Source organism: Populus trichocarpa, chromosome 7 (assembly GCF_000002775.5).
Source record: "Populus trichocarpa isolate Nisqually-1 chromosome 7, P.trichocarpa_v4.1, whole genome shotgun sequence".
In the NCBI taxonomy this organism is placed as follows: domain Eukaryota; kingdom Viridiplantae; phylum Streptophyta; class Magnoliopsida; order Malpighiales; family Salicaceae; genus Populus; species Populus trichocarpa.
In genome coordinates, this window is record NC_037291.2 from 3,905,990 (window position 1) to 3,927,534 (window position 21,545).

Below are 21,545 nucleotides of genomic sequence, written 5' to 3' on the forward strand. Positions count from 1 at the left end.
TTATGATATTTTGAAGAGCATATTTGATTTGTTTTTAAATATTTGATTTGTCTTCGAAGCATTGTTGAAGAACTTTTATGCGGTGTTTAGGCTTGATTTAACAAAATTTTATTTTTTATAAACTCAAACATCGATGAAAGAGACTTGAGAGTTTTTTAAAGAGTTTTTTTACATGAAGACCTTGTCTTGAAAAAACAATTATATCTCCAAGAAGATTTTTGTTTTGTCTAGAGTAAAACTATTTATTTATAGAGATTTGTAAGGATACTTAGATTTTTTTATCAATGTCATATGTTATTATTTTACTGATTAATTTTTATTTATAAGATCTTGTACTTATTATAAAATATCTTAAATATCTCATCTCATATATAAATTTTTTAGTGATCAAGAAATATATAAAGATTCATTTATTTTTTATGTTATTTATTTCAATTTAATTTTATTTTTTTATATAAAAATAAAATAAAAATAATACATAGTAAATTTTGATTGATTGAATTTTTTTTCTTTTACAATAACCACTACGTACCTTTAATTTTTGTTTGACTATTAACTTGTTTTATGATATGAAGAAGGTTTCATTTATTATTGACATGGAAAATATATATTATTTTATATCTTGTTTTTTCTATTCTCATATCTAGTTATAATTTTACTTTTCCCTCCCTCATATTTCTTTTTTATTAAGTTTAATTTTGAGATAACAAATCTTCATAAATATTTGTAATTTTTATTTCTTTTTCTCAAAGTCTCATGATATTTTTTTTCCCCTAAACATTAAAAGTACCATAGAAATTTTCGAAACTTCATTTATTGTTTTAGTTTTTTTTCTTCTTAAATTTTGTTCTCAATTCCTCCAAGTCTTATACTTTAAAAAAAAAATTACTTATTGAACTTTAAAGCCTACACATAAATCCTCAAAATATTTATCTGCGTTTCAATATTTTATTTCTTCTTGACTTTTCTTTTATTTCCTCCAAGTTTTGTACTTTTTTATTATTATTTTATGAATATTAAAACCTAGTAATCTACACAAAAATATTTTAAAAAATGATCAATGTTTCGATTTATTTTTATATACACAAATGATATAAGGAACCCATTTTACTCTGCATTTGTTTTTATATGTAGCTTAACATAATTAGTTAATAACAAGGTCTAATTGAAATGTGGCTATTTTTATGTTTCATAAACATTGCTCTTCAAGAAAAATGAAATACTTCTGCTATTATGTATTGATTAATTTTCACATGTGACATTGTATAAATAGCTAATAATTGGTTTTATTCATATTATTCTTGTTTTATTTAAACAAAACCAGTAAGAAATATGCTTATTGACCCTAATTCTATAGTTTGTATACAAAAGTATTAATAATATAAATTATTTCTCATTAGCTCAAAACACACATGTTTATTCATCAATTGATATTGGTTGAAATGAATTACGAAAAAAATATTATGATAAATAAAAAACCATCGTTCTAGGATATATGCATGTAATATATATATTCTACCATTTCAACCATATTTAATTTAAAGAAATATTACAAAGATATATTACATGAATTTATAATTTTGTCAATAAAAGGTTTAATTAAAAAACAATAAGGGTGTAAATAATACATAATTCAACTATTATACTATCATAAATTTTTAAATAATTTCTGTAACTTCAATAAGGATTATCTGGCATGAAAGAAAATTCCTTGTCTTTTTTATAGTCTTATTTGTTGAAAAATAAATATTCAATTTAAATCTTAAAATAAAGCTTATAATACAAGTTTTTAATTTTTTTAAACAAAAACAATAAAAAACAAATACATTATAAGAATTTTGATCTAAACTGTTTAGTTTAAAATACTTCTCTTGTTTTCTCTCTCCTCAAATATTCATTAATGTTTGTTTTTATGAACATAATAAATAATAAGGTATTACTGGAGTTGTATCCACTATAAAAATAATTCATGGGTCCCATGTTTTTAAGAGAGAGATCCTATTTGTTTTTGTATTTTAAAAGTGTTTTTGAAAAAAAATGAAATGTTTTTATTTTTTTTTTACTTTAAATTAATATTTTTTTAATGTTTTTGGATCATTTTGATGCGCTGATGTTAAAAATAATTTTTTTTTTAAAAAAAATATTATTTTGATACGAAAAGCATTTTAAAAATCAATCGCAACAATACTTTCAAACACGCTAAGAAAAAGAGGAGTATAGTTTTCCGTATATCAAATAAATTTTTTTTAATGAATATATGACAAAAGGAACCCACCATTCACAATTGGCATAATGTAATTAGTTAATAAATGAAATGTTTTATGCCATTTAAGTTGCTTAGGTAACTTCTCACAAAACATAGTTATAACTTTTTTCGACTATGCATTTACTGTAGAATGACCAAAATTACTTAGTGTTTTCTAAAAATTACAACCAAATTAAAAGGCATCTGATGATGCTCAAATTATTGAGAATTTAGATTTATTGTACTTGAGATTTAGCCTCGGAGTGTTGGGAAAATTATAATAGTTTCTTCCCACTAGGTTAGCATTCTGAAAGTCATGTACATATTACGTCGGGGATGAGAGAGGAAGAGAGGGAGAAATGGCTCCCTAGAAATATGTATGTGTAGATATATATTCATGATAGAAAAGCTCCTTTATATAGTAGCAAATTTGGGAGTTAATAGTGCATAAAATTTGAAAAAACAAATCCTAGTCATTTATGCGATGCTAGGCCCAAACAACCTCATCCATATCAACTCGCCACCATGGATTATCTAATATCTTACCCAAACATGTATCTCAATTTATTTTTTAAAATTTTAAGAAGTTAGAGCGGACATTTATCACCACCGACTAATGCATACATGCATACCTTTAAATCATCCACTAGTATTCATAGCAAATAAAAATTCTATATGCAAAGAAAAACATCAACCTCTCCAATAATGATGATTATTTTTCTTCACTTACCATGAGGATGGTCTCCATCATTACTATATTCTATATAAGACAAGTTAATATGACTAAGGTCTATAAATATCATAGGTCGACGGGTAATTTCATAAAAGAAAAACAATACAACACAAGAACAAGTCCTTACAATAAGACTCCTATCACAAAGCAGAACAAACCAGGTCACATAGCCACTTCCCTATTCTTGCTTCTGCTCCTCTCTCCACTCCATTTTTCTATTGCTCCTCACATTATTCTTCACTTCACATGCTTATCTGCTCCTATATTTTATGGACTTGAGCAACAAAGGGTCCCCTATTTTGTTAGGGGACTTGTTTTGCAAAGAAGCTCATGAAACATGAATGGCTATCGCCATCAATTTTCTTTTGTATCTTGCTTATATACTCCTCATAAAAAAAAAACATGGATGTAATATAAGATTAGTAATTGTACAAACTCTTGAAAATAAATATTGTCACCTCACAAAGTGGAAGACTCTCCAATTTATCATTGAGTTTTATACTCTCATCTTTCCAAATATTGCATTTCCACAAAGACCAACTTAATGTTATGTGCAAAATCTTTCTAACAACATTATGTAGATATGCTGAGTGTGACATTACAACCTTGAACCTGCTCCATATTTGACCTTCACAATCTCTATTAAACTTATCTCCTACTTCATGACTAACATACCAGCTAAAAAAAGCAAAAGTGAGCTCTTCGCCATCATATAACGAGAAGAAAAGGCACCACAACATATCTTTAAAGCTTTAACAAGAAAATATTCAATATGAAGATTCTACTAAAACTCATTGCCACTTAAGTCCTGATCAGTAAGGTCTATAACTTAAGTGTAATAAGAGAATTGATCAAACTCTTATTTTTCTTGCAAACACGTTAACAAAAAAACACAAAAAGGTAACATAACATATATAAATAATGTTTTCTTTCTCTTATACTTTTGTTGGTTAAGTTTTTCAAACATTATTGTTTAAAAGGCTTGGTGGGGGTGGTGCATAAAGTTTAAAAAAATATTATAGCCATATAGGTGTGCTTCCTAGCTGTTTGGGCTAAGCCTAAACAACATTGCCTATACTAACTCACCATCGTGTTTTATCCAATATCTTATTCTAGACATATATCTCAATGTTTTTTAAAAAAAATTCTAAGAAGTCAAGGAGGGTACAACCACCACCACTAATTGGTGCATACATGCACACCTTGGAACCATTCATTGGTATTTATAATATAAAAATTCTCTATGCCAAGATAAAACACCGACCTCTCCATCAATAATACTCATTTTTCTCTACTCACAACAAGATTAGTCTTTGTCATTATTTTATTTTTCATGAGATAAATTAATATAATTAAGATTTTTAAATATCTTGAATCATTAAGTCAAAGAAACATAGAACACAAAAACAAGTCATTACAACAGTACTTCCACGCACAAAACAGAGCAAACTAGGCCACAGAGCCACTCCCCTACTCTTGCTCCCTTCTCCGCACCTTTTTTTTTTCCTAATGCTGCTCCCATTATTCTCCTACTCCACGTAATAAATGCCAACCCCAGCAAATTTTAAGTGCATTGACGGTGCGCTTTCATCAAAACTACGTACAAGTAGAATTAGTATTACATGCACCATTTTTTCCGGTTAATTTTTATGTTTTAAAAAAAATTAAATTTTTTTATTTTTTTTTGCTTCAAATTAATATTATTTGGTATTTTCAAATTATTTTGATGTGCTGATATCAAAAATAATTTTTTTAAAATAAAAAAATATTATTTTAATGCATTTATAAATAAAAAACACTTTGAAAAATAATCGCAACCACACTTCCAAGCAAGGTAGTCGGTCAAGTGTGCTAAAGAGATAACGTTATAGGCTGAATTTGAGATTGGCATGACTAAAATTATGGCACCTTCTTGTGACTTGTTGCTCTGCCAATTTGGCCATTTCTGCATAGAAATGGAATCTGTGAGATAAAAAAAAAACCGAACCACAAACAGCTAGCTAGCTTAGATTGTCATACTGAGCCATGATTGAGTTTGTCATATTAGGTTGTCATAGTTTCTGATTAATGCTCTGATACTGATACGCGTAAGAGCTCAAGATAATATATTAAGACAGGAAGCGCATGCAGAAGCAGATGTTGTCCAATCCCGTGAGAGAATCCAAGAGCCAAATAAACATTGGTCATGAACTCATGAATAAGTCCAAGAGCATTGAAATTACATATTAAAAAAAAAATCTAACAATTTTTTATTGCTAATATTAAAACAGTTGAACTCCAATTTATTGAGAAATCGGAATGGAAAGGCCAATAATTTTTATTTTTATTTTACCCTCATGAAATTAGAGAGTACAGATAAAGATGCAAGTGTATATCACGTTTAAATAAGATTATAGCTGTATGATACTATTAGCAATTTATTTATAAATGATTGGAAGTGTAGTTACGGTTGATTTTCAAAGCGTTTTTCATTCAGAAATATATTAAAATAATATTTTTTTATTTTTTAAAAATCATTTTTAATATCAGCGCATCAAAATAATCTAAAAACACCAAAACAGATATTAATTTGAAGTAAAGAAAAAAATAAAAATTTAATTTTTTTCAAAAACGCTTTTGAAATGTAAAAACAAACAGGATTATATGAATCTAATATGCATAGTTTTTTTCAAAAACCAATGCCTATCAATATTAAGTGATAATAAAATTTTTATTTTTTTATTTTTTATTATATAATTTTCATGAATTAATCATTCTTTTATATATTTTTATATAATCATGAAAATAAATAATGGAGCATGATTTTTTTTTAACTATGATAACTTTTTTATTTTAAAAACTTACATGGTTTTCATTAAAGCGAAATAAATTAATGAAAAAGAAATTTAAACTGAAAAATATATCTTTTACCCGAGAATGTAAACCATAGAATTATTATATATATTTATTTGAATTGCCATAAAACTATATAAAAATAGGTTTTGGAAATGCTCCTGAAATCACGCGGACAAAACAATATTGACTTATTTGAACGGCCTAACTTCTTCTTTTTTTGGCCCATCACCTTTTGCTTTCTCTTTTTAATTAATTGTTTTTAAATAAAATCAGTAAAGTAGTATTTACAGAATTATTCAGTTATGTTATCACTTTTAAATAAGATTATAGCTTTATGATACTATTATCAATATTATCAATTTGCTTATGAATAATTATATATGAATTTAATATGTATAATTTAAAAACAAATTGCTTATAAATATTTAGTGAGAATAAATATTTATTTTATTATTTTTTATTCTATATTTTTTATATAATTTTCTTGAATTAATCATTTTTTTATTTTTTATACAATCATACAAAAAATTATGTAGCATGCTTTTTTTTATTTTTTAAACTATCATATGTTTTTATTTAAAAAACTTAAATTGTTTACATTAAACCAAAATACATTAATGAAAAAAATTAAACTGAGAAATATATATTTTACTCAAGAATATAAACTGTTTTTCTTAAGTCAAAGCTTTATTACTGTCCATGTACAACAAAAGATAGAGACAATAAAAATAGAAAAAAATAAAATAAAAGATAAAAGATAAAAGATAAAAATATATTTAGTAATGATGCACAATGTTATAACTCATTTTTAGCCCTAAAGTTTCTATGTATTTTAAAAAATTATATTTTCAGTACAATTCAATCTTTAGTATTTTAATTTAAAAATTAAAAGAAAAGAGAAAATGAATGTAGAGAGTGAAAAAAAAACAAGAGACTAAGAAGAGTATGGACTAAAATAATAGGGGAGAAATATGCAAAAGAGAAAAATAAAAATGTATAGGAGGATCAAGCAAAATTGAAAACTTATTGAAAGAGATTCTACAAATTAAAAAAATAAAATCTAATTAATTAGAAATTCATGGTGAAGAAGAAAATAATATAATTATCTAACATTATTTTTTCAATTTATTTTTTCATATTTTACAAGGGATCCTAGACAATATAAATAGATGTCATATAGACAAAGAAAAGGAGGACATAAAAAGAGATTGAGATGAGAGACCCTCCCAAAGAAAAAACATAAGAAAAATGTTAGGCTTCCCGAAACATATATTTGTCAAAGAACTAATTCAACCCAATAGCTTAAGCTGTTATGTGAGGTCCCAGAATATGATTTATATTATTTTCTAACACACCCCCTTAAGTGAAAGTCATTTGGGCTTGAAACTTGCACAGGTCCACATTACCTTGTGCTTAATTTTTATCAAATAAATGGGGATGGTGAGATTCGAACTCGTGACCGCTTGGTCATCAAAGCTCTGATATTATGTCAAAGAATCATCTCAACCCAATAGTTTAAGCTGTTAGGTGAAGTCCCAGGATATGATTTATATTATTCTCTAACACACCCCCTCAAGTGAAAGTCATTTGGGCTTGAAACTTGCACAGGCCTATATTACCTTGTGCTTAATTTTTATCAAATAAATAAGGATTGTGAGATTCGAACTCGTGACTGCTTGGTCATCAAGGCTCTGATACCATGTCAAAGAACCATCTCAACCCAATAGCTTAAGCTGTTAAGTGAGGTCCCATAATATGATTTATATTATTCTCTAACAATTTTTATCTTTGAATAATTGCTTCAAGGGTGGGTTGTTGCAAATCACAAGTTGTTCTAGTGTCAAACTTTTAACAGTAATTCACACAAACCACTGATAAAAAACCTCTTAAATCCTTTTAGGAGAAGATGATTGTTATGCCTTTGAGTTCTAGTTCTTTTCTCTTGTGTTTTTAAGTGTTTTATACTATTGTACTATTTTGTGCAGAAGAAAAGAGGCATAACATTTTATTTATAAAAAAACCTAAAACCCCTATAAATGATAAAATATCAATTTACCCCCGAATAATATCAAATATATTATTTCAGAGCAATTTTAGAAATTTATTATATCAAATCCTTAATTGATTTTTTAGGTTTAGAATTGCAATTCCTTGTATTAATTACATTCTAGTCTTTAATTTCTAAAATCTATTTACAATCAAATCACACTTGATTAATCATTCCAGTTTAATTTCTAACAAGTGATTCTTATGTGTACCCATTAGATTCTCTAATAATTTGATCTTAATATAAATCATAATTCTAAATAAAATAAAATAAAATAAATTAATTTATTATCAATTCAACAATTGATTAATTTATCTTTGAAGATAAAGTACAATGTCTAGCAACATGTTATGACTCTCAAATATTATAAAAGTTATAAGTGGTTAAAAAGTTGATGAATATTAAAGATAAATAAGTTTTTATTAAAAATTTAATATATTTACATAGACAAAATTAATATCATATAACTAATTAATTAATTACAGGACATATACACTAAAAAAAATAAACAACAAAAGACAAGAAAACAACAAAAGGAAAACTCGAAACTATCAATAGCCCAGATTTGCTAGCAATTGACTTCAACTTTGCAGCCAACGATCTTCCATCTCTAGTAGCGCGTGGAATCAAGCTCCAACATAAAATTGGTCGTCTAGGATGTGTAGCTAAGAGTCATTTCCCTTAAAGGAAGTGTTATGAAAATTTAAGAGATTAAACTCAAGAAAAGATTTTGAATTTAATTCATATGCTTAAATTAATTATAACTACTACCAAACAAGTCTATAATCTGCTTTAATCAGTTCCATGGAGGTTCCAAGCTTTTATCTGGCTAAAATATTTTTCTTTAAAGTTGTGTGAACCTATAAATTGAATTTAATTCACATGCTTAAATTAATTGTTGTAATTAAAACTTTTATAAGATATTAATTTGAATTCTAAATAAAATTCAATTCACAAAAAAATTGTAAAAAAAAAATCGATGAGAAATTCTCTACAGTAATTTCTCTTGAAATTAACATTAAAAAATATTTTTTTAATTTTTAAATCTTTATTTTTTAATAAAATTAAAAATGGTGGAGTAAATATTTATTTTTTTATGATATTTTCTCTTTAAAAATGGTGGAGTAAATATTAATTTGAAAGGGAATTGTGAATGGGAGGATGGCTTTGGAGCAGACTTCAAAACAGGAAGCCAATTGAACTGCCTACTGAATCTGTGGTGCCTGAAGCTTACAGGGAATGGCTGGTTAAGGTTTTCCATTATTACGACTTATATCTTTCAACATTCCAATGAAAAGATTTTGATGGAGAAGTTTTTTTTAATAAATATATATTTTTTGATTGTTTTTAATAAGTATTTAATAAACAATTAATATGAGATAGATTTATTTATATCTTCTCTAAAATATCTATATTTTATATCATTTTAAATAAATAAAAAGGTTCTTCTAACAAAAAAATTATTTATATAAAAAAATGATTTTTAAATTTAGAATAAAATAATCAAGATTGTTAATTTAATTAATTTACACGAGCATTCTAAATAATATAATTAAATTCAATCTTTTGGTCTAATATTTTATTTTAAGCATAAAATTTATAATATGTTTTATTTATGAATTAAACTTAATTAAAATTGGAATGAATGTCATTTCCAGTTACTATTTGGGTGTTTGACAATTTGTGGATCCACTAAATAAAAGATTTTAGCTCTTCTAAAATAGAAAATATTGTATTTGAACGGCCCATATGGAAGATTCATGAGTCTTGCTGTCTTTAGTCCACAGCACCACCCTAGTCGGGACTTGGGATTAATTTATGCAGTCTAGACTCTAGTCTATATAGATCCTTCACGCGAGCCCACTTCAAAATCCTAACTTGGGTCAGGGTTTGTACGAGTTTTGCCGATTAACAAATATCGTCATTGTTTATAGCTCAGTCAAGTAGAAATAAGTTCGTATTTTATCTCTGAAACAAATTCGAGTTCTAATATTTTTAATTTTTTCTAGAAAGTGATCGTACACAATTTCTCAATAATATATATAAATGTAAATGCCAATGCATAGGACTTTTGCATGGAGCATGACATAGTCTCCTTTTAACACTATTCTGATTTGGATCGAGGTCTAAATAGTTATAACTAGTCTGATCTGATTAGATTTTCTCTTTTTTTCTCTTTTTTTTATATATCTTTTTATCTCTCACTTGTTTTTCATCACTTTGTTGTTTAATATACATATTTAAATATTTTTTTGAGTCATGATGAGTTAAAACACAAGTTTCATGCATTGCTTACTACACACAATATTTTTATAATTAACTAACATATTTTCAAATATATTTTTTAGAAGTACAAATTTGTTCCGGAAAGAATTTAAGCGACAGGGTTAACATTGTTCCAGTCCCATTTCCTATTACATTCATTGCTCCATCAAAGTACACGGTCCACCAGTCATTCATCTTAACATTATCCTCAAATGTTAGCACGTCCTTATCTAGAAGGTCAAACTTCAACGACTCTTAATCTTCCACAATATGCTTTTCTATGTGGTTAGCAATCACACTTCTTTTTACAGCATTTCTTGTCATATAAACAATGTCGTATTCCACCAACAACACTTGCCACCTTACTATCCTGCTTGATAGGTAAGACTTTTCACATATGTACTTAGATGAATCTAGTTTTGAGATCAACCAGGTCATGTAATGTCTGAACGTTTTTGCGCTTCATACCAAAGCGTAGCATAGCCTTTCGGTTGCCATATACAAAGTTTGACAATTATTGAACTACTTGCTCAAGTCGTAAATAACTTGTTTTTTTCCTTAATAACTCATCATTCTAGCCTAATACACATCTCATGATTGTTTTATCATTGTTAAATATATGATTAATGGTCATCCTTATATAGGAGACATTATCAATGACGGGTTTTGCAAATACCTTTTGATTTTGTCAAAGGCTTTTTCACAATAAATATCCCAAACCCTGAGATTTTTCTTTTTGAGTAAATAGAAAATCAACCCACACAATACTATGAGTTGAGATATGAACCAGGATATGTAGTTTAAATGCCCAAGAAAATTTATTACTTCTTTCTCCATCTTAGGCACCAGCATATCCTAGATTTCCTTTACTTTTTTTTTTATCAACTTTTATCCTCGACTACTTACTACAAAACCTAACATTCTTCTGGTCCTTACCTCGAACAAGCACTTTGTGGGATTCACTCTTAATAGGAATTTCCACAGCCTTTAAAATAATTTCCTCCATAACTGCTCGTGTATATTTGTCTTTACCTTAAGCAACATATCTAGGAGCATTTATCTTGTCTTCTGTTTCACCAGCTTACTTCTTCCACTGAAAGAATCTTATGTACCACTATATTGATGTCCAAAACAAGAGTATTCCTATAAGTCCAGGCAAAAACATCCATTTACTTATGTAATAGAGAGATTAGACCTTCTTTTTCCTCGGTCGTAACAAGGGTACCAATCTTTGATTATTTCTTATCTTGTTCAGTACCTAAATTTATTACTTCTAGCTCTTCACTAGTGGGTTTCTAGGCTTTTTAGAATTTTCTACCAACACAGCAAACTCTTTTATGTCTTCTTCTCCCCAATCTTCACAATTTATTGCAATTGTATTATCAAAATTTGGCCAATTACTCTTAGTACTATGAGTTTGTGAATTAATAAAACTTTTAAGATTCGTGAAAGTGTAAGGTGTACTCATGTAAGTGTGTTATTTGTATTGAAGATAAGAAAAAACAAATACACATTTTAAACATAAGAAAATACATGATCTCATTAAAATAAAAGGGCTCATTTGATATATAAAAAAAGGTCTTGTGACATTATGAACTAAATTGTCATCAAGACTAAAAACAAGTAAAAACAATAGAACCAACAAAACATTTCGAAAAAGGTAAAACATTAAAACATGACAAAACATTTCAACATACATGGTAAAATAAGAACAATTACTTTTTGAACACCATAAAAACAGGCTTCATTTCCAATTCTAGTATGTTTTTCCTTAGCTAGCTTATTTACAAAGGCTTTTACAAGGACATCATCGATGGTATACATAAACAGCTGCAACATCTCATCTTCTAATTCGACTTCACTTTCTCTAGTTGTTCCTATCTTTACATCCTAAAGCACTGATGTAGAGGTTTGCTATACCAGATCTGATGAGCTCTGTAGATCTAGGAAAGGTCGTTTGGAGTAGTGGGATAGTGAGCTCTTCTTAATCTAGCTCATTTCCTTCAACTTTTTCCATTATATCTTCCTTTTTTATCCTAAAGACTCGTTTGTAGTCGTCTTTTTTAGGCTTATATCTACTCCTAAATCTCTGGTTAGCACATTCAGTTTCATCAAATTGACTCCCTCAGGCATCCCAATATCAGAATCATACTGGGAAGGAATCTTATGCTTTCGAAAGCAATTAGTAGCCATCCTTACCGCTTCTAAGATTTTTGGCCTTCTCAGCATCATGCCTTTAGTAACCCATTCAATATTCATGATTTTAAAAACATAAATATTCTCTTCTCTGCATTATTCTGCCTCGATGAATGCTACAACCACATTCTTGATCATAAACATTATCTCCTCAGCTTTAACAAATATCATCATCTCATTCATAATATATTTCAGGCATTGGTGTATTGAGTAGGTCGTCTCCTCAGCTACATGGATCTATGGTCTTCCTAATAATATATTATAAGAAGGATTGTTATCCATCACCTGCAATGTCACTAAGAACACATGTGGGCTCACATATAACTTCATTTCCAAGGTTTCAATTATTTGCCTTGGCGAGCCATTATATGCTCTCATTGTCATGGTATATGGTCTCATGTGGGACTCATCAACGAGAATTTCTCTCAGCATCTGCCTTAGCAGTGTGTTCAGTGTTGAACCATTGTCTATCAATACCTTTCATTTTAGCATATCTTCATATCATATTATAAAGTATAATGACTTGTTATGCCCAGTATCATCAGGATTTAACTCATCTTCATTGAAGTATATATAATTCGAAGCCTGGATTCTCCCCACCATGTGCTCTATAGTTTTCTAATTGATATATTAAGGCACGTACGCCTTATTCAATGTCTTTTGCAAAGCTTTCCTATTTGGTTCGAAACTCAAAATCAATGACAATAATGATATTCTAGCAGAAGTCTTTTTAAGCTGCTCAACAACAATATATTCATTGTGTTTCATCAACTTTAGGAACTCATTGGTTTCTTATTTGCTGATTAGTTTGTTCACCTTCCTTATCAGGTCAATTACTTTTTTTCCCCTTAGCCTTCCTTTGATTCTCAAGTTTTTACGAGGTTAAGCATCTTCTGTTTTGGGTCAGACCTCCGAATTCTGCTTGTAAAACAGTTCCTAGTTCCGAAAGAGTACTTATAGTTATGCAATAAGGCATTTTAGTTTCCTTTATTTGTTACTACAGGTTTATACAAGACCAATTTGGGCAACCCTTTTATAGTAAATTGCACTTTGCATACTTTTTTTTTTTTAGGTTCATCTACCACGAATACCTCTCTACTTGTTCCCCCTTCAATTCTAAGAGTTCTTTAAATCATCATTTGTATCACCTCATTTTTAAAGCCTTCACACTAGTTGATTATATGGCCTTCTTCACTGTGATACTTACATAAATCTCTGCATGTTAGTCCTTCTTTATAACTACCCTTCTTGTACCCGATTTTTGCTAGCATTTCATAAAATCTATCCAGTGACACCTTTAAACTCTTTGGGTCATCCACCTTTAGTGCATTTACTGACCCACTACTTGAGGCTTGATTGGGTAGAGGGTTTGTATTTACATTCGAGGCCTCCTCAAATGTTATCAACTCAGATTTAATTAATTGTATGAGGTTTTTCTTGAAGGCATTGCAAGTATGAAAATTATATCCTGCAATGCCAATATGGTGCTCATAGGTGAGGTATGGCTTATACTAGTTGGGGTAGGGTAGCTGCAATGGTGTGAGCGGTATCGGAGCTACCTATCTGATGCTCAATAGCTTTTGGTACATCTTGTTTAAGAGTAATGGTAACGGGGGTAGCTATGCTCCAGCGTCATCTAGAGACAGAGGTGGCGTGATGTATTTTGGAGTGAGGAAATCAACAAGCAGATGTAATGTGATGATGGCATATTTGTGATGGTTCGTTGAATTTTTCTTTGGTATATTTTCGGCTTGGTTGTTGATTTGGTTACTTTGTGCTTCAGGTTTTTTTGTTAGCAATTTGAGATAAAGGTGATAGGGTGTTGTGGTTTTTCTTGTCTTTATAGCCACCCTCAATATAATCGACATCTTTCTTCTTCCCTTCAAATCTTTTTTTCTTAGTGGGCACGAAGATTCTGCCATTCTTTATCCCTTACTCTATACGCTTAGCCACGGCTACATAGTTAGTGAATTGTTGTATTCAATTATCTATCACATGCTTGTAGTACGGAGCCTTGAGTGTATTTGCAAATAAGGTAACCATTTATTTATCTAAAAGTGGAGGATGTACTTCTACAGCCAGATTCTTCAATCTTTGAGCATATTCTCTCATGCTTTCTTTATTCCCCTTCTTTAGATGAGATAGACTAGTTCTTTCAGGGGTAATATCCATTTTGTACTTATACTTCTTGATGAAAGCATCCATTAGATCTTTCCAACTTCAGATCTTCATGTTATCTAATCTCATATACCAACTCAACGCTGCCTTATTCAAATTGTCCTGAAAGAAGTGCATTGACAGTTTTTCATCGTGCATAAATTCTGCCATTTTGTTGCAATAAGACTTGAGATGGGTGATAAGGTATTGGGTTCTAGTGTATTTGATGAACTCGGGAACATAAAATGTTTTTTGTACAACCACGTTCAGGACTAGACATATTTATACGGCTTGCACTAGATCATACAAATCCACCCCTTTGATAGCCCTTATTCTGGCTTCTAACGTTGTCATCTTACCCTAATCAATATCATCAAATGATTTTATTTTATGAGATTTATTGGCAAATGCATCTATAACTTAAGAGCTAATGTTGGTATCATTGATGCAAAAATATTGTATTATACTGCAAAAATATTCACTCATCCTTTCCTCTCGTTGAATTGTTGCTTGAGTTTGAGCAAAAGTGACAGCATTGTTGTAACCCATTTTTGGGTCCCCACAAATAAAAAAAAATAAATATATAATAATAATAATAAAAAAAAAAAAAGAAAAGAATTTGAACAGTGTCGTTTTGACACTGTTCCTCTACCCGCCGCGCTCCATGCCGTTGGAGCCGAACCTTGACAGTAGCACCCAATGGCCGACCAGCCGCCGCGAGACCCGCTCCCATGCGCAACAGCAAAAGCCACACCCACTTGCTCTATAAATATCACCCAACACAGCAGAGAGAGGGGAGGGGAAAAAACTTTTTGAAACGGAGAGAGGAAGAAGTTTAAAACGAGGAGAGTTTTGTTGAACGGGAGGGGGCTGGAAAACTAAAAGGGGAGGCGTGTTTTTGGAACGAGAAAGAGAGAGAGCACCCAAAAACAGTCCCCCTCCTGGCCATTCCCCTCTCTCGGCCATTTCTTCCCTGCACCCGAAACAGCCTTCTCTGTCAACGGAGCCCCAGACCGACCTCATTTTCTCCTCCATCCCAGCAGCAGCAACAACACCAGGAGGAGGAGGAGCCGCAGTCATGCCCTGCCACCAGCACCTCCACGAAGACGTTGCAGAGAAGGAAGAACATTGTTGACAGCAGAAAACACCATCAGCAACAGAAGGAGAAGACAAAACAGGGGCGAACAGAGGAGAAAGAGAGGAGATAAACTGGAGTAAAACGGACCAGAAGGAGAGAAGACTTTAGGACAAGGGAGATGAAACAAAGACAGTGACAGAGAGTAGAATAAAAGCAGACGTGAAAAGGAAAAAAAACCAGAGGTGGGCACCTCTGCACAGGGAAGAAGAAGAAAGAACAGTTGTTGTCATCGGGCTCCCCAGCCACCGACCACCCTCCCGGCCATCCTCCAGTCAGCAACCACCAGAAGCACCGCCTTCAGAGCCACCACAGGTCAGCCCTCTGACCCTTATCTCTGTTTACTGTTCATCGTCTTGCATGCAGAACGTGCACTGTGCACGTTCTGCAAGCTAGAAAATAATTACCCGGTTACTGTGTGCACAGTAACCGGCTAATTAATTAACAGGTACTGTTCACCTGCACAGTACCCGGTTACTGTACCGTGAACAGTCCCCAGCCATGTTGGTTTTGGGCTGGGCTGAGTCCAGCCCTGTAGAAAGTAGGCCCAATTCATTTTGGGTTGATTTCGGCCCAGTTTCCTTTTGGGCCGGGTCTGGCCCGTTCGAACAAAAATTCTTCAAAAATTATTCCAAAAAATATGTGATTTTCTGTAATTTTATTACTGTATTCTGATCAATATCGGTTTGTATTTTTATACTGTAAAGATACAAATCCGGTATTAAAATACCTGGTTTTTGTCAAGTTTTTTAGAAAAATGTTTTGTTTTCATGCATACGGCCTAGTCTCTCCAATATATATATATAAATATTATAACATCATATTTTCACACAACAAAGGAAATTTCAAAAACAATATATGTATTAACATGCATTTCGGCTTTAATAACCAGTTTATTAAAGCCATGAGAACTAGGCCAATATTTCAAAAATTCTAAAAAAATCTTTTTGTCTTCTTTTAGATTTGGGATTACGAATTTATACATAAAACGTATTCCTGATATTAAAAATATGGTTTTTTTACATAGATATTAGAACGGTTAGGTTTTACCCGATAAGATAAGGACCTCCTTATTGAGGAGGACTTTTCTTGAACCATAGACGGACCAACATACATAGACATTAGAACGGTTAGGTTTTTACCCGATAAGATAAGGACCTCCTTATTGAGGAGGACTTTTCTTGAACCGTAGACGGACCAACAACTAGGAAACACAACGAGACCTTGAATTTTATCAGACAAATAAACAATGCAGCTTACCTTAGGTAGGGCGTATTTGGGGTGCTAATACCTTCCCTTTACGCAACCAGTCCCCGTGCCCGATCTCTGAGACCAGTTAGGGTTCCTAGTGACCAAAATACTAGGTGGCGACTCCCACACCATTTTTCACTACTAAGAGACAACGAATTCCTTGTCTCCCCACATTGACCAGATGTATCCCCCCATTACATTTCATTGTTTTTTTTTTGTGGGTGGACGATCGCCGCGACGTCGCTCACGTGCGACAAGCATGATTGGACGGGCCTTTACCAAAGGTATTTCTGAGTGTTTGCTCGAGCAAGCTAACGATGCAGGCTATGTAAACCTTTAGGGAATCCAACTCTTCTTGGAAGTGGGAATCACGATGAGCATGTTCTTCATCTTTCATATTTCTCTGTTGAATTCGGGTGTTGTAAACTCTGTAAATTTGAGCTTTTCAGGAACCTATATTTCAACTTATACATATATGTGATGATTTATAAACAAATACATGATTAAATGCATGATGATGATGCATGTACCAATATATATATTAGATATGGATAAGTCTTTTCAAACTGATTCATGACTTCCATAGCTTCTTGGCGGGATTTCTGACTCCAACTGGTTGTTGTAAAAGAAGCATTTGTCAAGTTTTTATTATGGTGGAATCCCAAAACACATTAGAAAGAAAGGTGGGTTGTAACCCTCTCATAAATAATACAAAAGTTCATAAATTGTTTGGAAATTTAAAAATTCAAAATCTCTATACATTATTACTCATAAAAAACATCTCCGCTATTTGTTATGTTTCTAATAAAAGAAGTGATGACACTCATGTGTTATCGGTATTTCACAACATCATTTCTAATTTGTGTGAGCTATTATTACAACCTTTTAACATGACAGGCTACTTGCTCAATTTGTTTTGTCATCTATCTTATTTTATCATAGAACAAAATACTATATTTGACCAGCACCTCATACTGATTTCCTTTGAATCTCATCAATGTGTTAGGCTTATATGATGATACATTAATAGCAAATTATAATGATAGTCATCCACCTGCAATATTTTAAGCATACATGCGAGTTTACTTTTTTAAAAGGTAATTAGGTTATTAGCACGTGTGCATCTCTCACTATACCTACCTAACATTTTACACTTTCTAGTATACGGGTATAGGCATGCATTAAAACATTGCAAGCATTACCAACTAGCCTCTAAAATGTGACAACCCTATTTAATTACTTCCTCCGTATATTTTATTTGTCTATGTTTCTATTTTTAGTGTCCTGAGATACTTGTAGAAATACATTATGAAATGTTTAGTTTTCTCATTACATCTCTCATTAAAATCATATTTATTCTTTTTTTTTTAATTTTTATAAAAAGCTAAAAAGGAACGAGTACAAGGATATTATTGGAATATTGTAGCAAGTTTAGATAATGTAATATTATATTTATTGTGTTTCCGTAAAAAATGAAATAGTACAAATAAATTGAGATGAAGTATAATATTACCTAAAAAAAATATTACTTCAAAAGAAAACCCATTTATCAAAACGCAAGGAAAAGATCCTTCATCTTTTCGTCCTTATCATACTCAAATAAACTTCAACCTTTTTTCCTTTAAATTAACATTATATTTGGAATTTTTAAAATTTAATTTAATTTAAAGAATTTAACGAAATCTTATGTATGTAATCTTTTTAATATTAAAAATTAAATTTTAAATAGAATTTAATTTCTAAAAATACTATAAAAATCAAAGATCAATCTTTTTGATTTATAATTCTAAAAATAAAAAAATCAATATTAAAATTAACTTTTTTAAAATACTCATCTAGTTTTTTTAAAAGATCTTTGAAGAAATAAATTGAAGGTAATGAGAGTAATATAAAAATAAAATAAAAAAAATTTATTTTTTAAAAATAAATAAATTTTATTTATTTATTAATATTATAATTAAATTCAATTACAATAAAAAATTAGTTTAAAATGGCATGAAAAAAGAAGTTCTCAAATATTAAATGAAATCACCATCGCTAAAAAATAAAAATGCTAGCATAACACAAGCTGGGCCATAAAATGTCCGGCTAGCCGTAAGGGCGGAGGTAGGGGCCCGGCCCCTGCAAATATTTTTTTCCCTTATCTTTCCTTGAATAATTATAAATTTAAACCCTAAACTTATTAAATCTTAACTTTTACTCCCTAAACGTTAGTTTTTCTAATCTAATCCTCTCAAACCTACTATCCTGGCTTTGCTCCCAGGTTCAGTGACGACTGTCTTATCCGTCACCCGCGCTCAAATTAGCAATCCAAGTAGTCCAACCAATTTTCTTCTGCGTCCCAGCAAACTTTATGCCGACATCACAGCCATTGCGAGGCCAACACTTGTCACGTACCCCACTGAAAGCCCCATCATAAACTCCATCACACAATCTAACAATAAGTCCCACCTCACCAAATAATTAGCCAAAACAAGGACGAAGAAAGCAACACAGCAATCGAGACACGCGTTAACTGATGCATTGATGAGTCACAGCTGTAACCCCATCAATTCTGACCAGGACCTGCACCTGCATGTGACTGTACGTCCCCACAGCCCCACCATGTACCTTCCCTCCTCCACCACTCAAGACCTCAAAAACAAGAAACCTGGCCATTATAGCTAGCTTAGCCCATTGTAGCTACTTTCACTCCCAAGTCCCACCGCTTGTGTTTTCTACTCATGGGAAATTCTACATTGCAACACTATTTCACCTTGTTGATAGTCCTCTTCACTATCTTTCTTGCTTTCAGTCCAAGAATCCAGGCTCAAGTCGATGAAACAAGCTTGAAGGCAATGGGCGATGCGCTAGAATGGCCAATGTCCATGTATTTCGATGAAAGTAGTGAGCTTGATGGTGGATTGGTGGATCTTGATGACGGTGAAGAAACTAGTCGTAGATCTTTACTTTGGACGAGAACGCATTACTACATCTCATATGGAGCTTTGTCTGCCAATAGAATTCCTTGTCCTGCAAGGTCCGGTAGATCTTACTATAGCCACAACTGCTTCAAGTCTAGGATTCCTGTCAATCCCTACTCAAGAGGGTGTTCTAGGATCACTCGTTGCCGGAGATGAGTGGCGGGTTTTGCTGGGTTTGTGCCTGAATTATCAAACGCTACTAGTAGACTGTGATGATATATGCATGTGCTTGTGTATTACTATTTGTTAAGGCGGGAATGTCTTATGGGTTCGGACCATTTTGCGGCATTATGCTTAAGAATGCATTAATGGTGTTTTTGTATGTGCCCGAATAGTGTTTATATAATAATATAGCAGTTAAATTACTACTACTAAATTGTGGCATCTACATTTGTGGATTCATTTGTCACTAATTTTGCTTGACCAAGATTTATTTAGAGAGGGGTAAAAAAGGGAGAGAAAGTGGTGGCCCAAGCAGCATAAACCATCCCCTCTGCACGGCCATATGTAACAGGGAAGATCATTAATGGCAGAGTACGTGCTGCTTTAATTTATTAGATGGAGATTATGAAAGCATTTTCGTATTTTTAAAATTATTGATTCTTTTCTCATTGTTTTTTTCAAGTTTTTTTCAAAAAATAAAAAGTATTTGGATAAAAACATCAAATTACAAAGAAAAAAAAAAGGATGGAAAAAACAAATTTCACAGTAATCTACAAAACAAAAACTAACACCAAACCGTGTTGGTAAGCTGTTTATAGTTGTTGTTTTTTAAGCTGTTTATAGTTGTTGTTTTTTAAAATAGTTTTTTTTTAAATATATTAAAATAATATTTTTATATTTTAAAAATTAACACATTAAAATAATTTAAAATTAATTTTTAATAAAAAAAATTTAAAATTTTTAGCAAGACATGTATGTAGCTATTGGCTTTAGAGGATGGTAAGGCTGTAACGGTAGGTATGCTCAGAGATAAAAGTATTTGGTAAAATGTTAACTGTCCCAAAAAGTGTTGTCGAAGTTTTTGATTGAAAATATGATGGGCGGAGCTGTTATCAATAATATTACAGAAACAGCCATCCCTTTTTTGAGTATTTAATTTAGAGGAAGTGATAATTGAAAATACAAATTTTCTAAGAAGAACCACATCATATATGCTAACATACGCATATAAGTACATTTAAATAACAAAATGTCATTCTAAAAAAACCATAAATCAATTAAGAAGTACATATAATTAAATTTACAACATAAAAGTTATGACTAGCTGTTGCAAGACACTAAGCAACCATTTAAGGAAACTACTCAATGTCCATAGTTATTAAACCCGGTCCGGGGTTGACCCGGCTAAAGGACCGGGTCCTGGATTTCATGGGTCAACCCGGAAAATTTAAAAAAAAATTAAAATTTTAATATTTTATATGAAAAAATTAAGAAAAAATCCATGTAAATATAGGCTATACATATTGTAAATAATGAAGTTTAAAAGAATATTTTAAAAAGTTTTTTATCCCACGTTAAAAAGATATTATGTTAAACTTTTAAGTTAAAGAATTTAAACCAAAAAAGTTTTTTATTCCATATTGAAAAAACATAGTTTTTTTCTTGTGAACATACAGTATATATCCTAATGGGTTTCAAATCCCATATTGAAAAAACTTAATTTTTTTCTTAGGAACATAGAGTATATATACTAATGAGTTTCAAATCACACATTG

General features: G+C 30.9%; 1 protein-coding gene across 1 annotated transcript; it reads left to right on the forward strand.

Annotated features, from left to right (window-relative positions):
• Nucleotides 1-19,509: 19,509 nt before the first annotated feature.
• LOC7462607 (protein RALF-like 34) lies at nt 19,510-20,203 on the forward strand. The gene has a single exon (XM_002310686.3). The coding sequence runs from the start codon at nt 19,588-19,590 to the stop codon at nt 19,981-19,983; it is 396 nt and encodes a 131-aa protein (XP_002310722.1). The 5' UTR covers nt 19,510-19,587; the 3' UTR covers nt 19,984-20,203.
• The last annotated feature ends 1,342 nt before the right edge of the window (nt 20,204-21,545 follow it).

Excerpts from the sequence above, each read along its gene's own strand:
- LOC7462607 (XM_002310686.3), top strand. The coding sequence starts at position 19,588 with ATGGGAAATTCTACATTGCAACACTATTTCACCTTGTTGATAGTCCTC.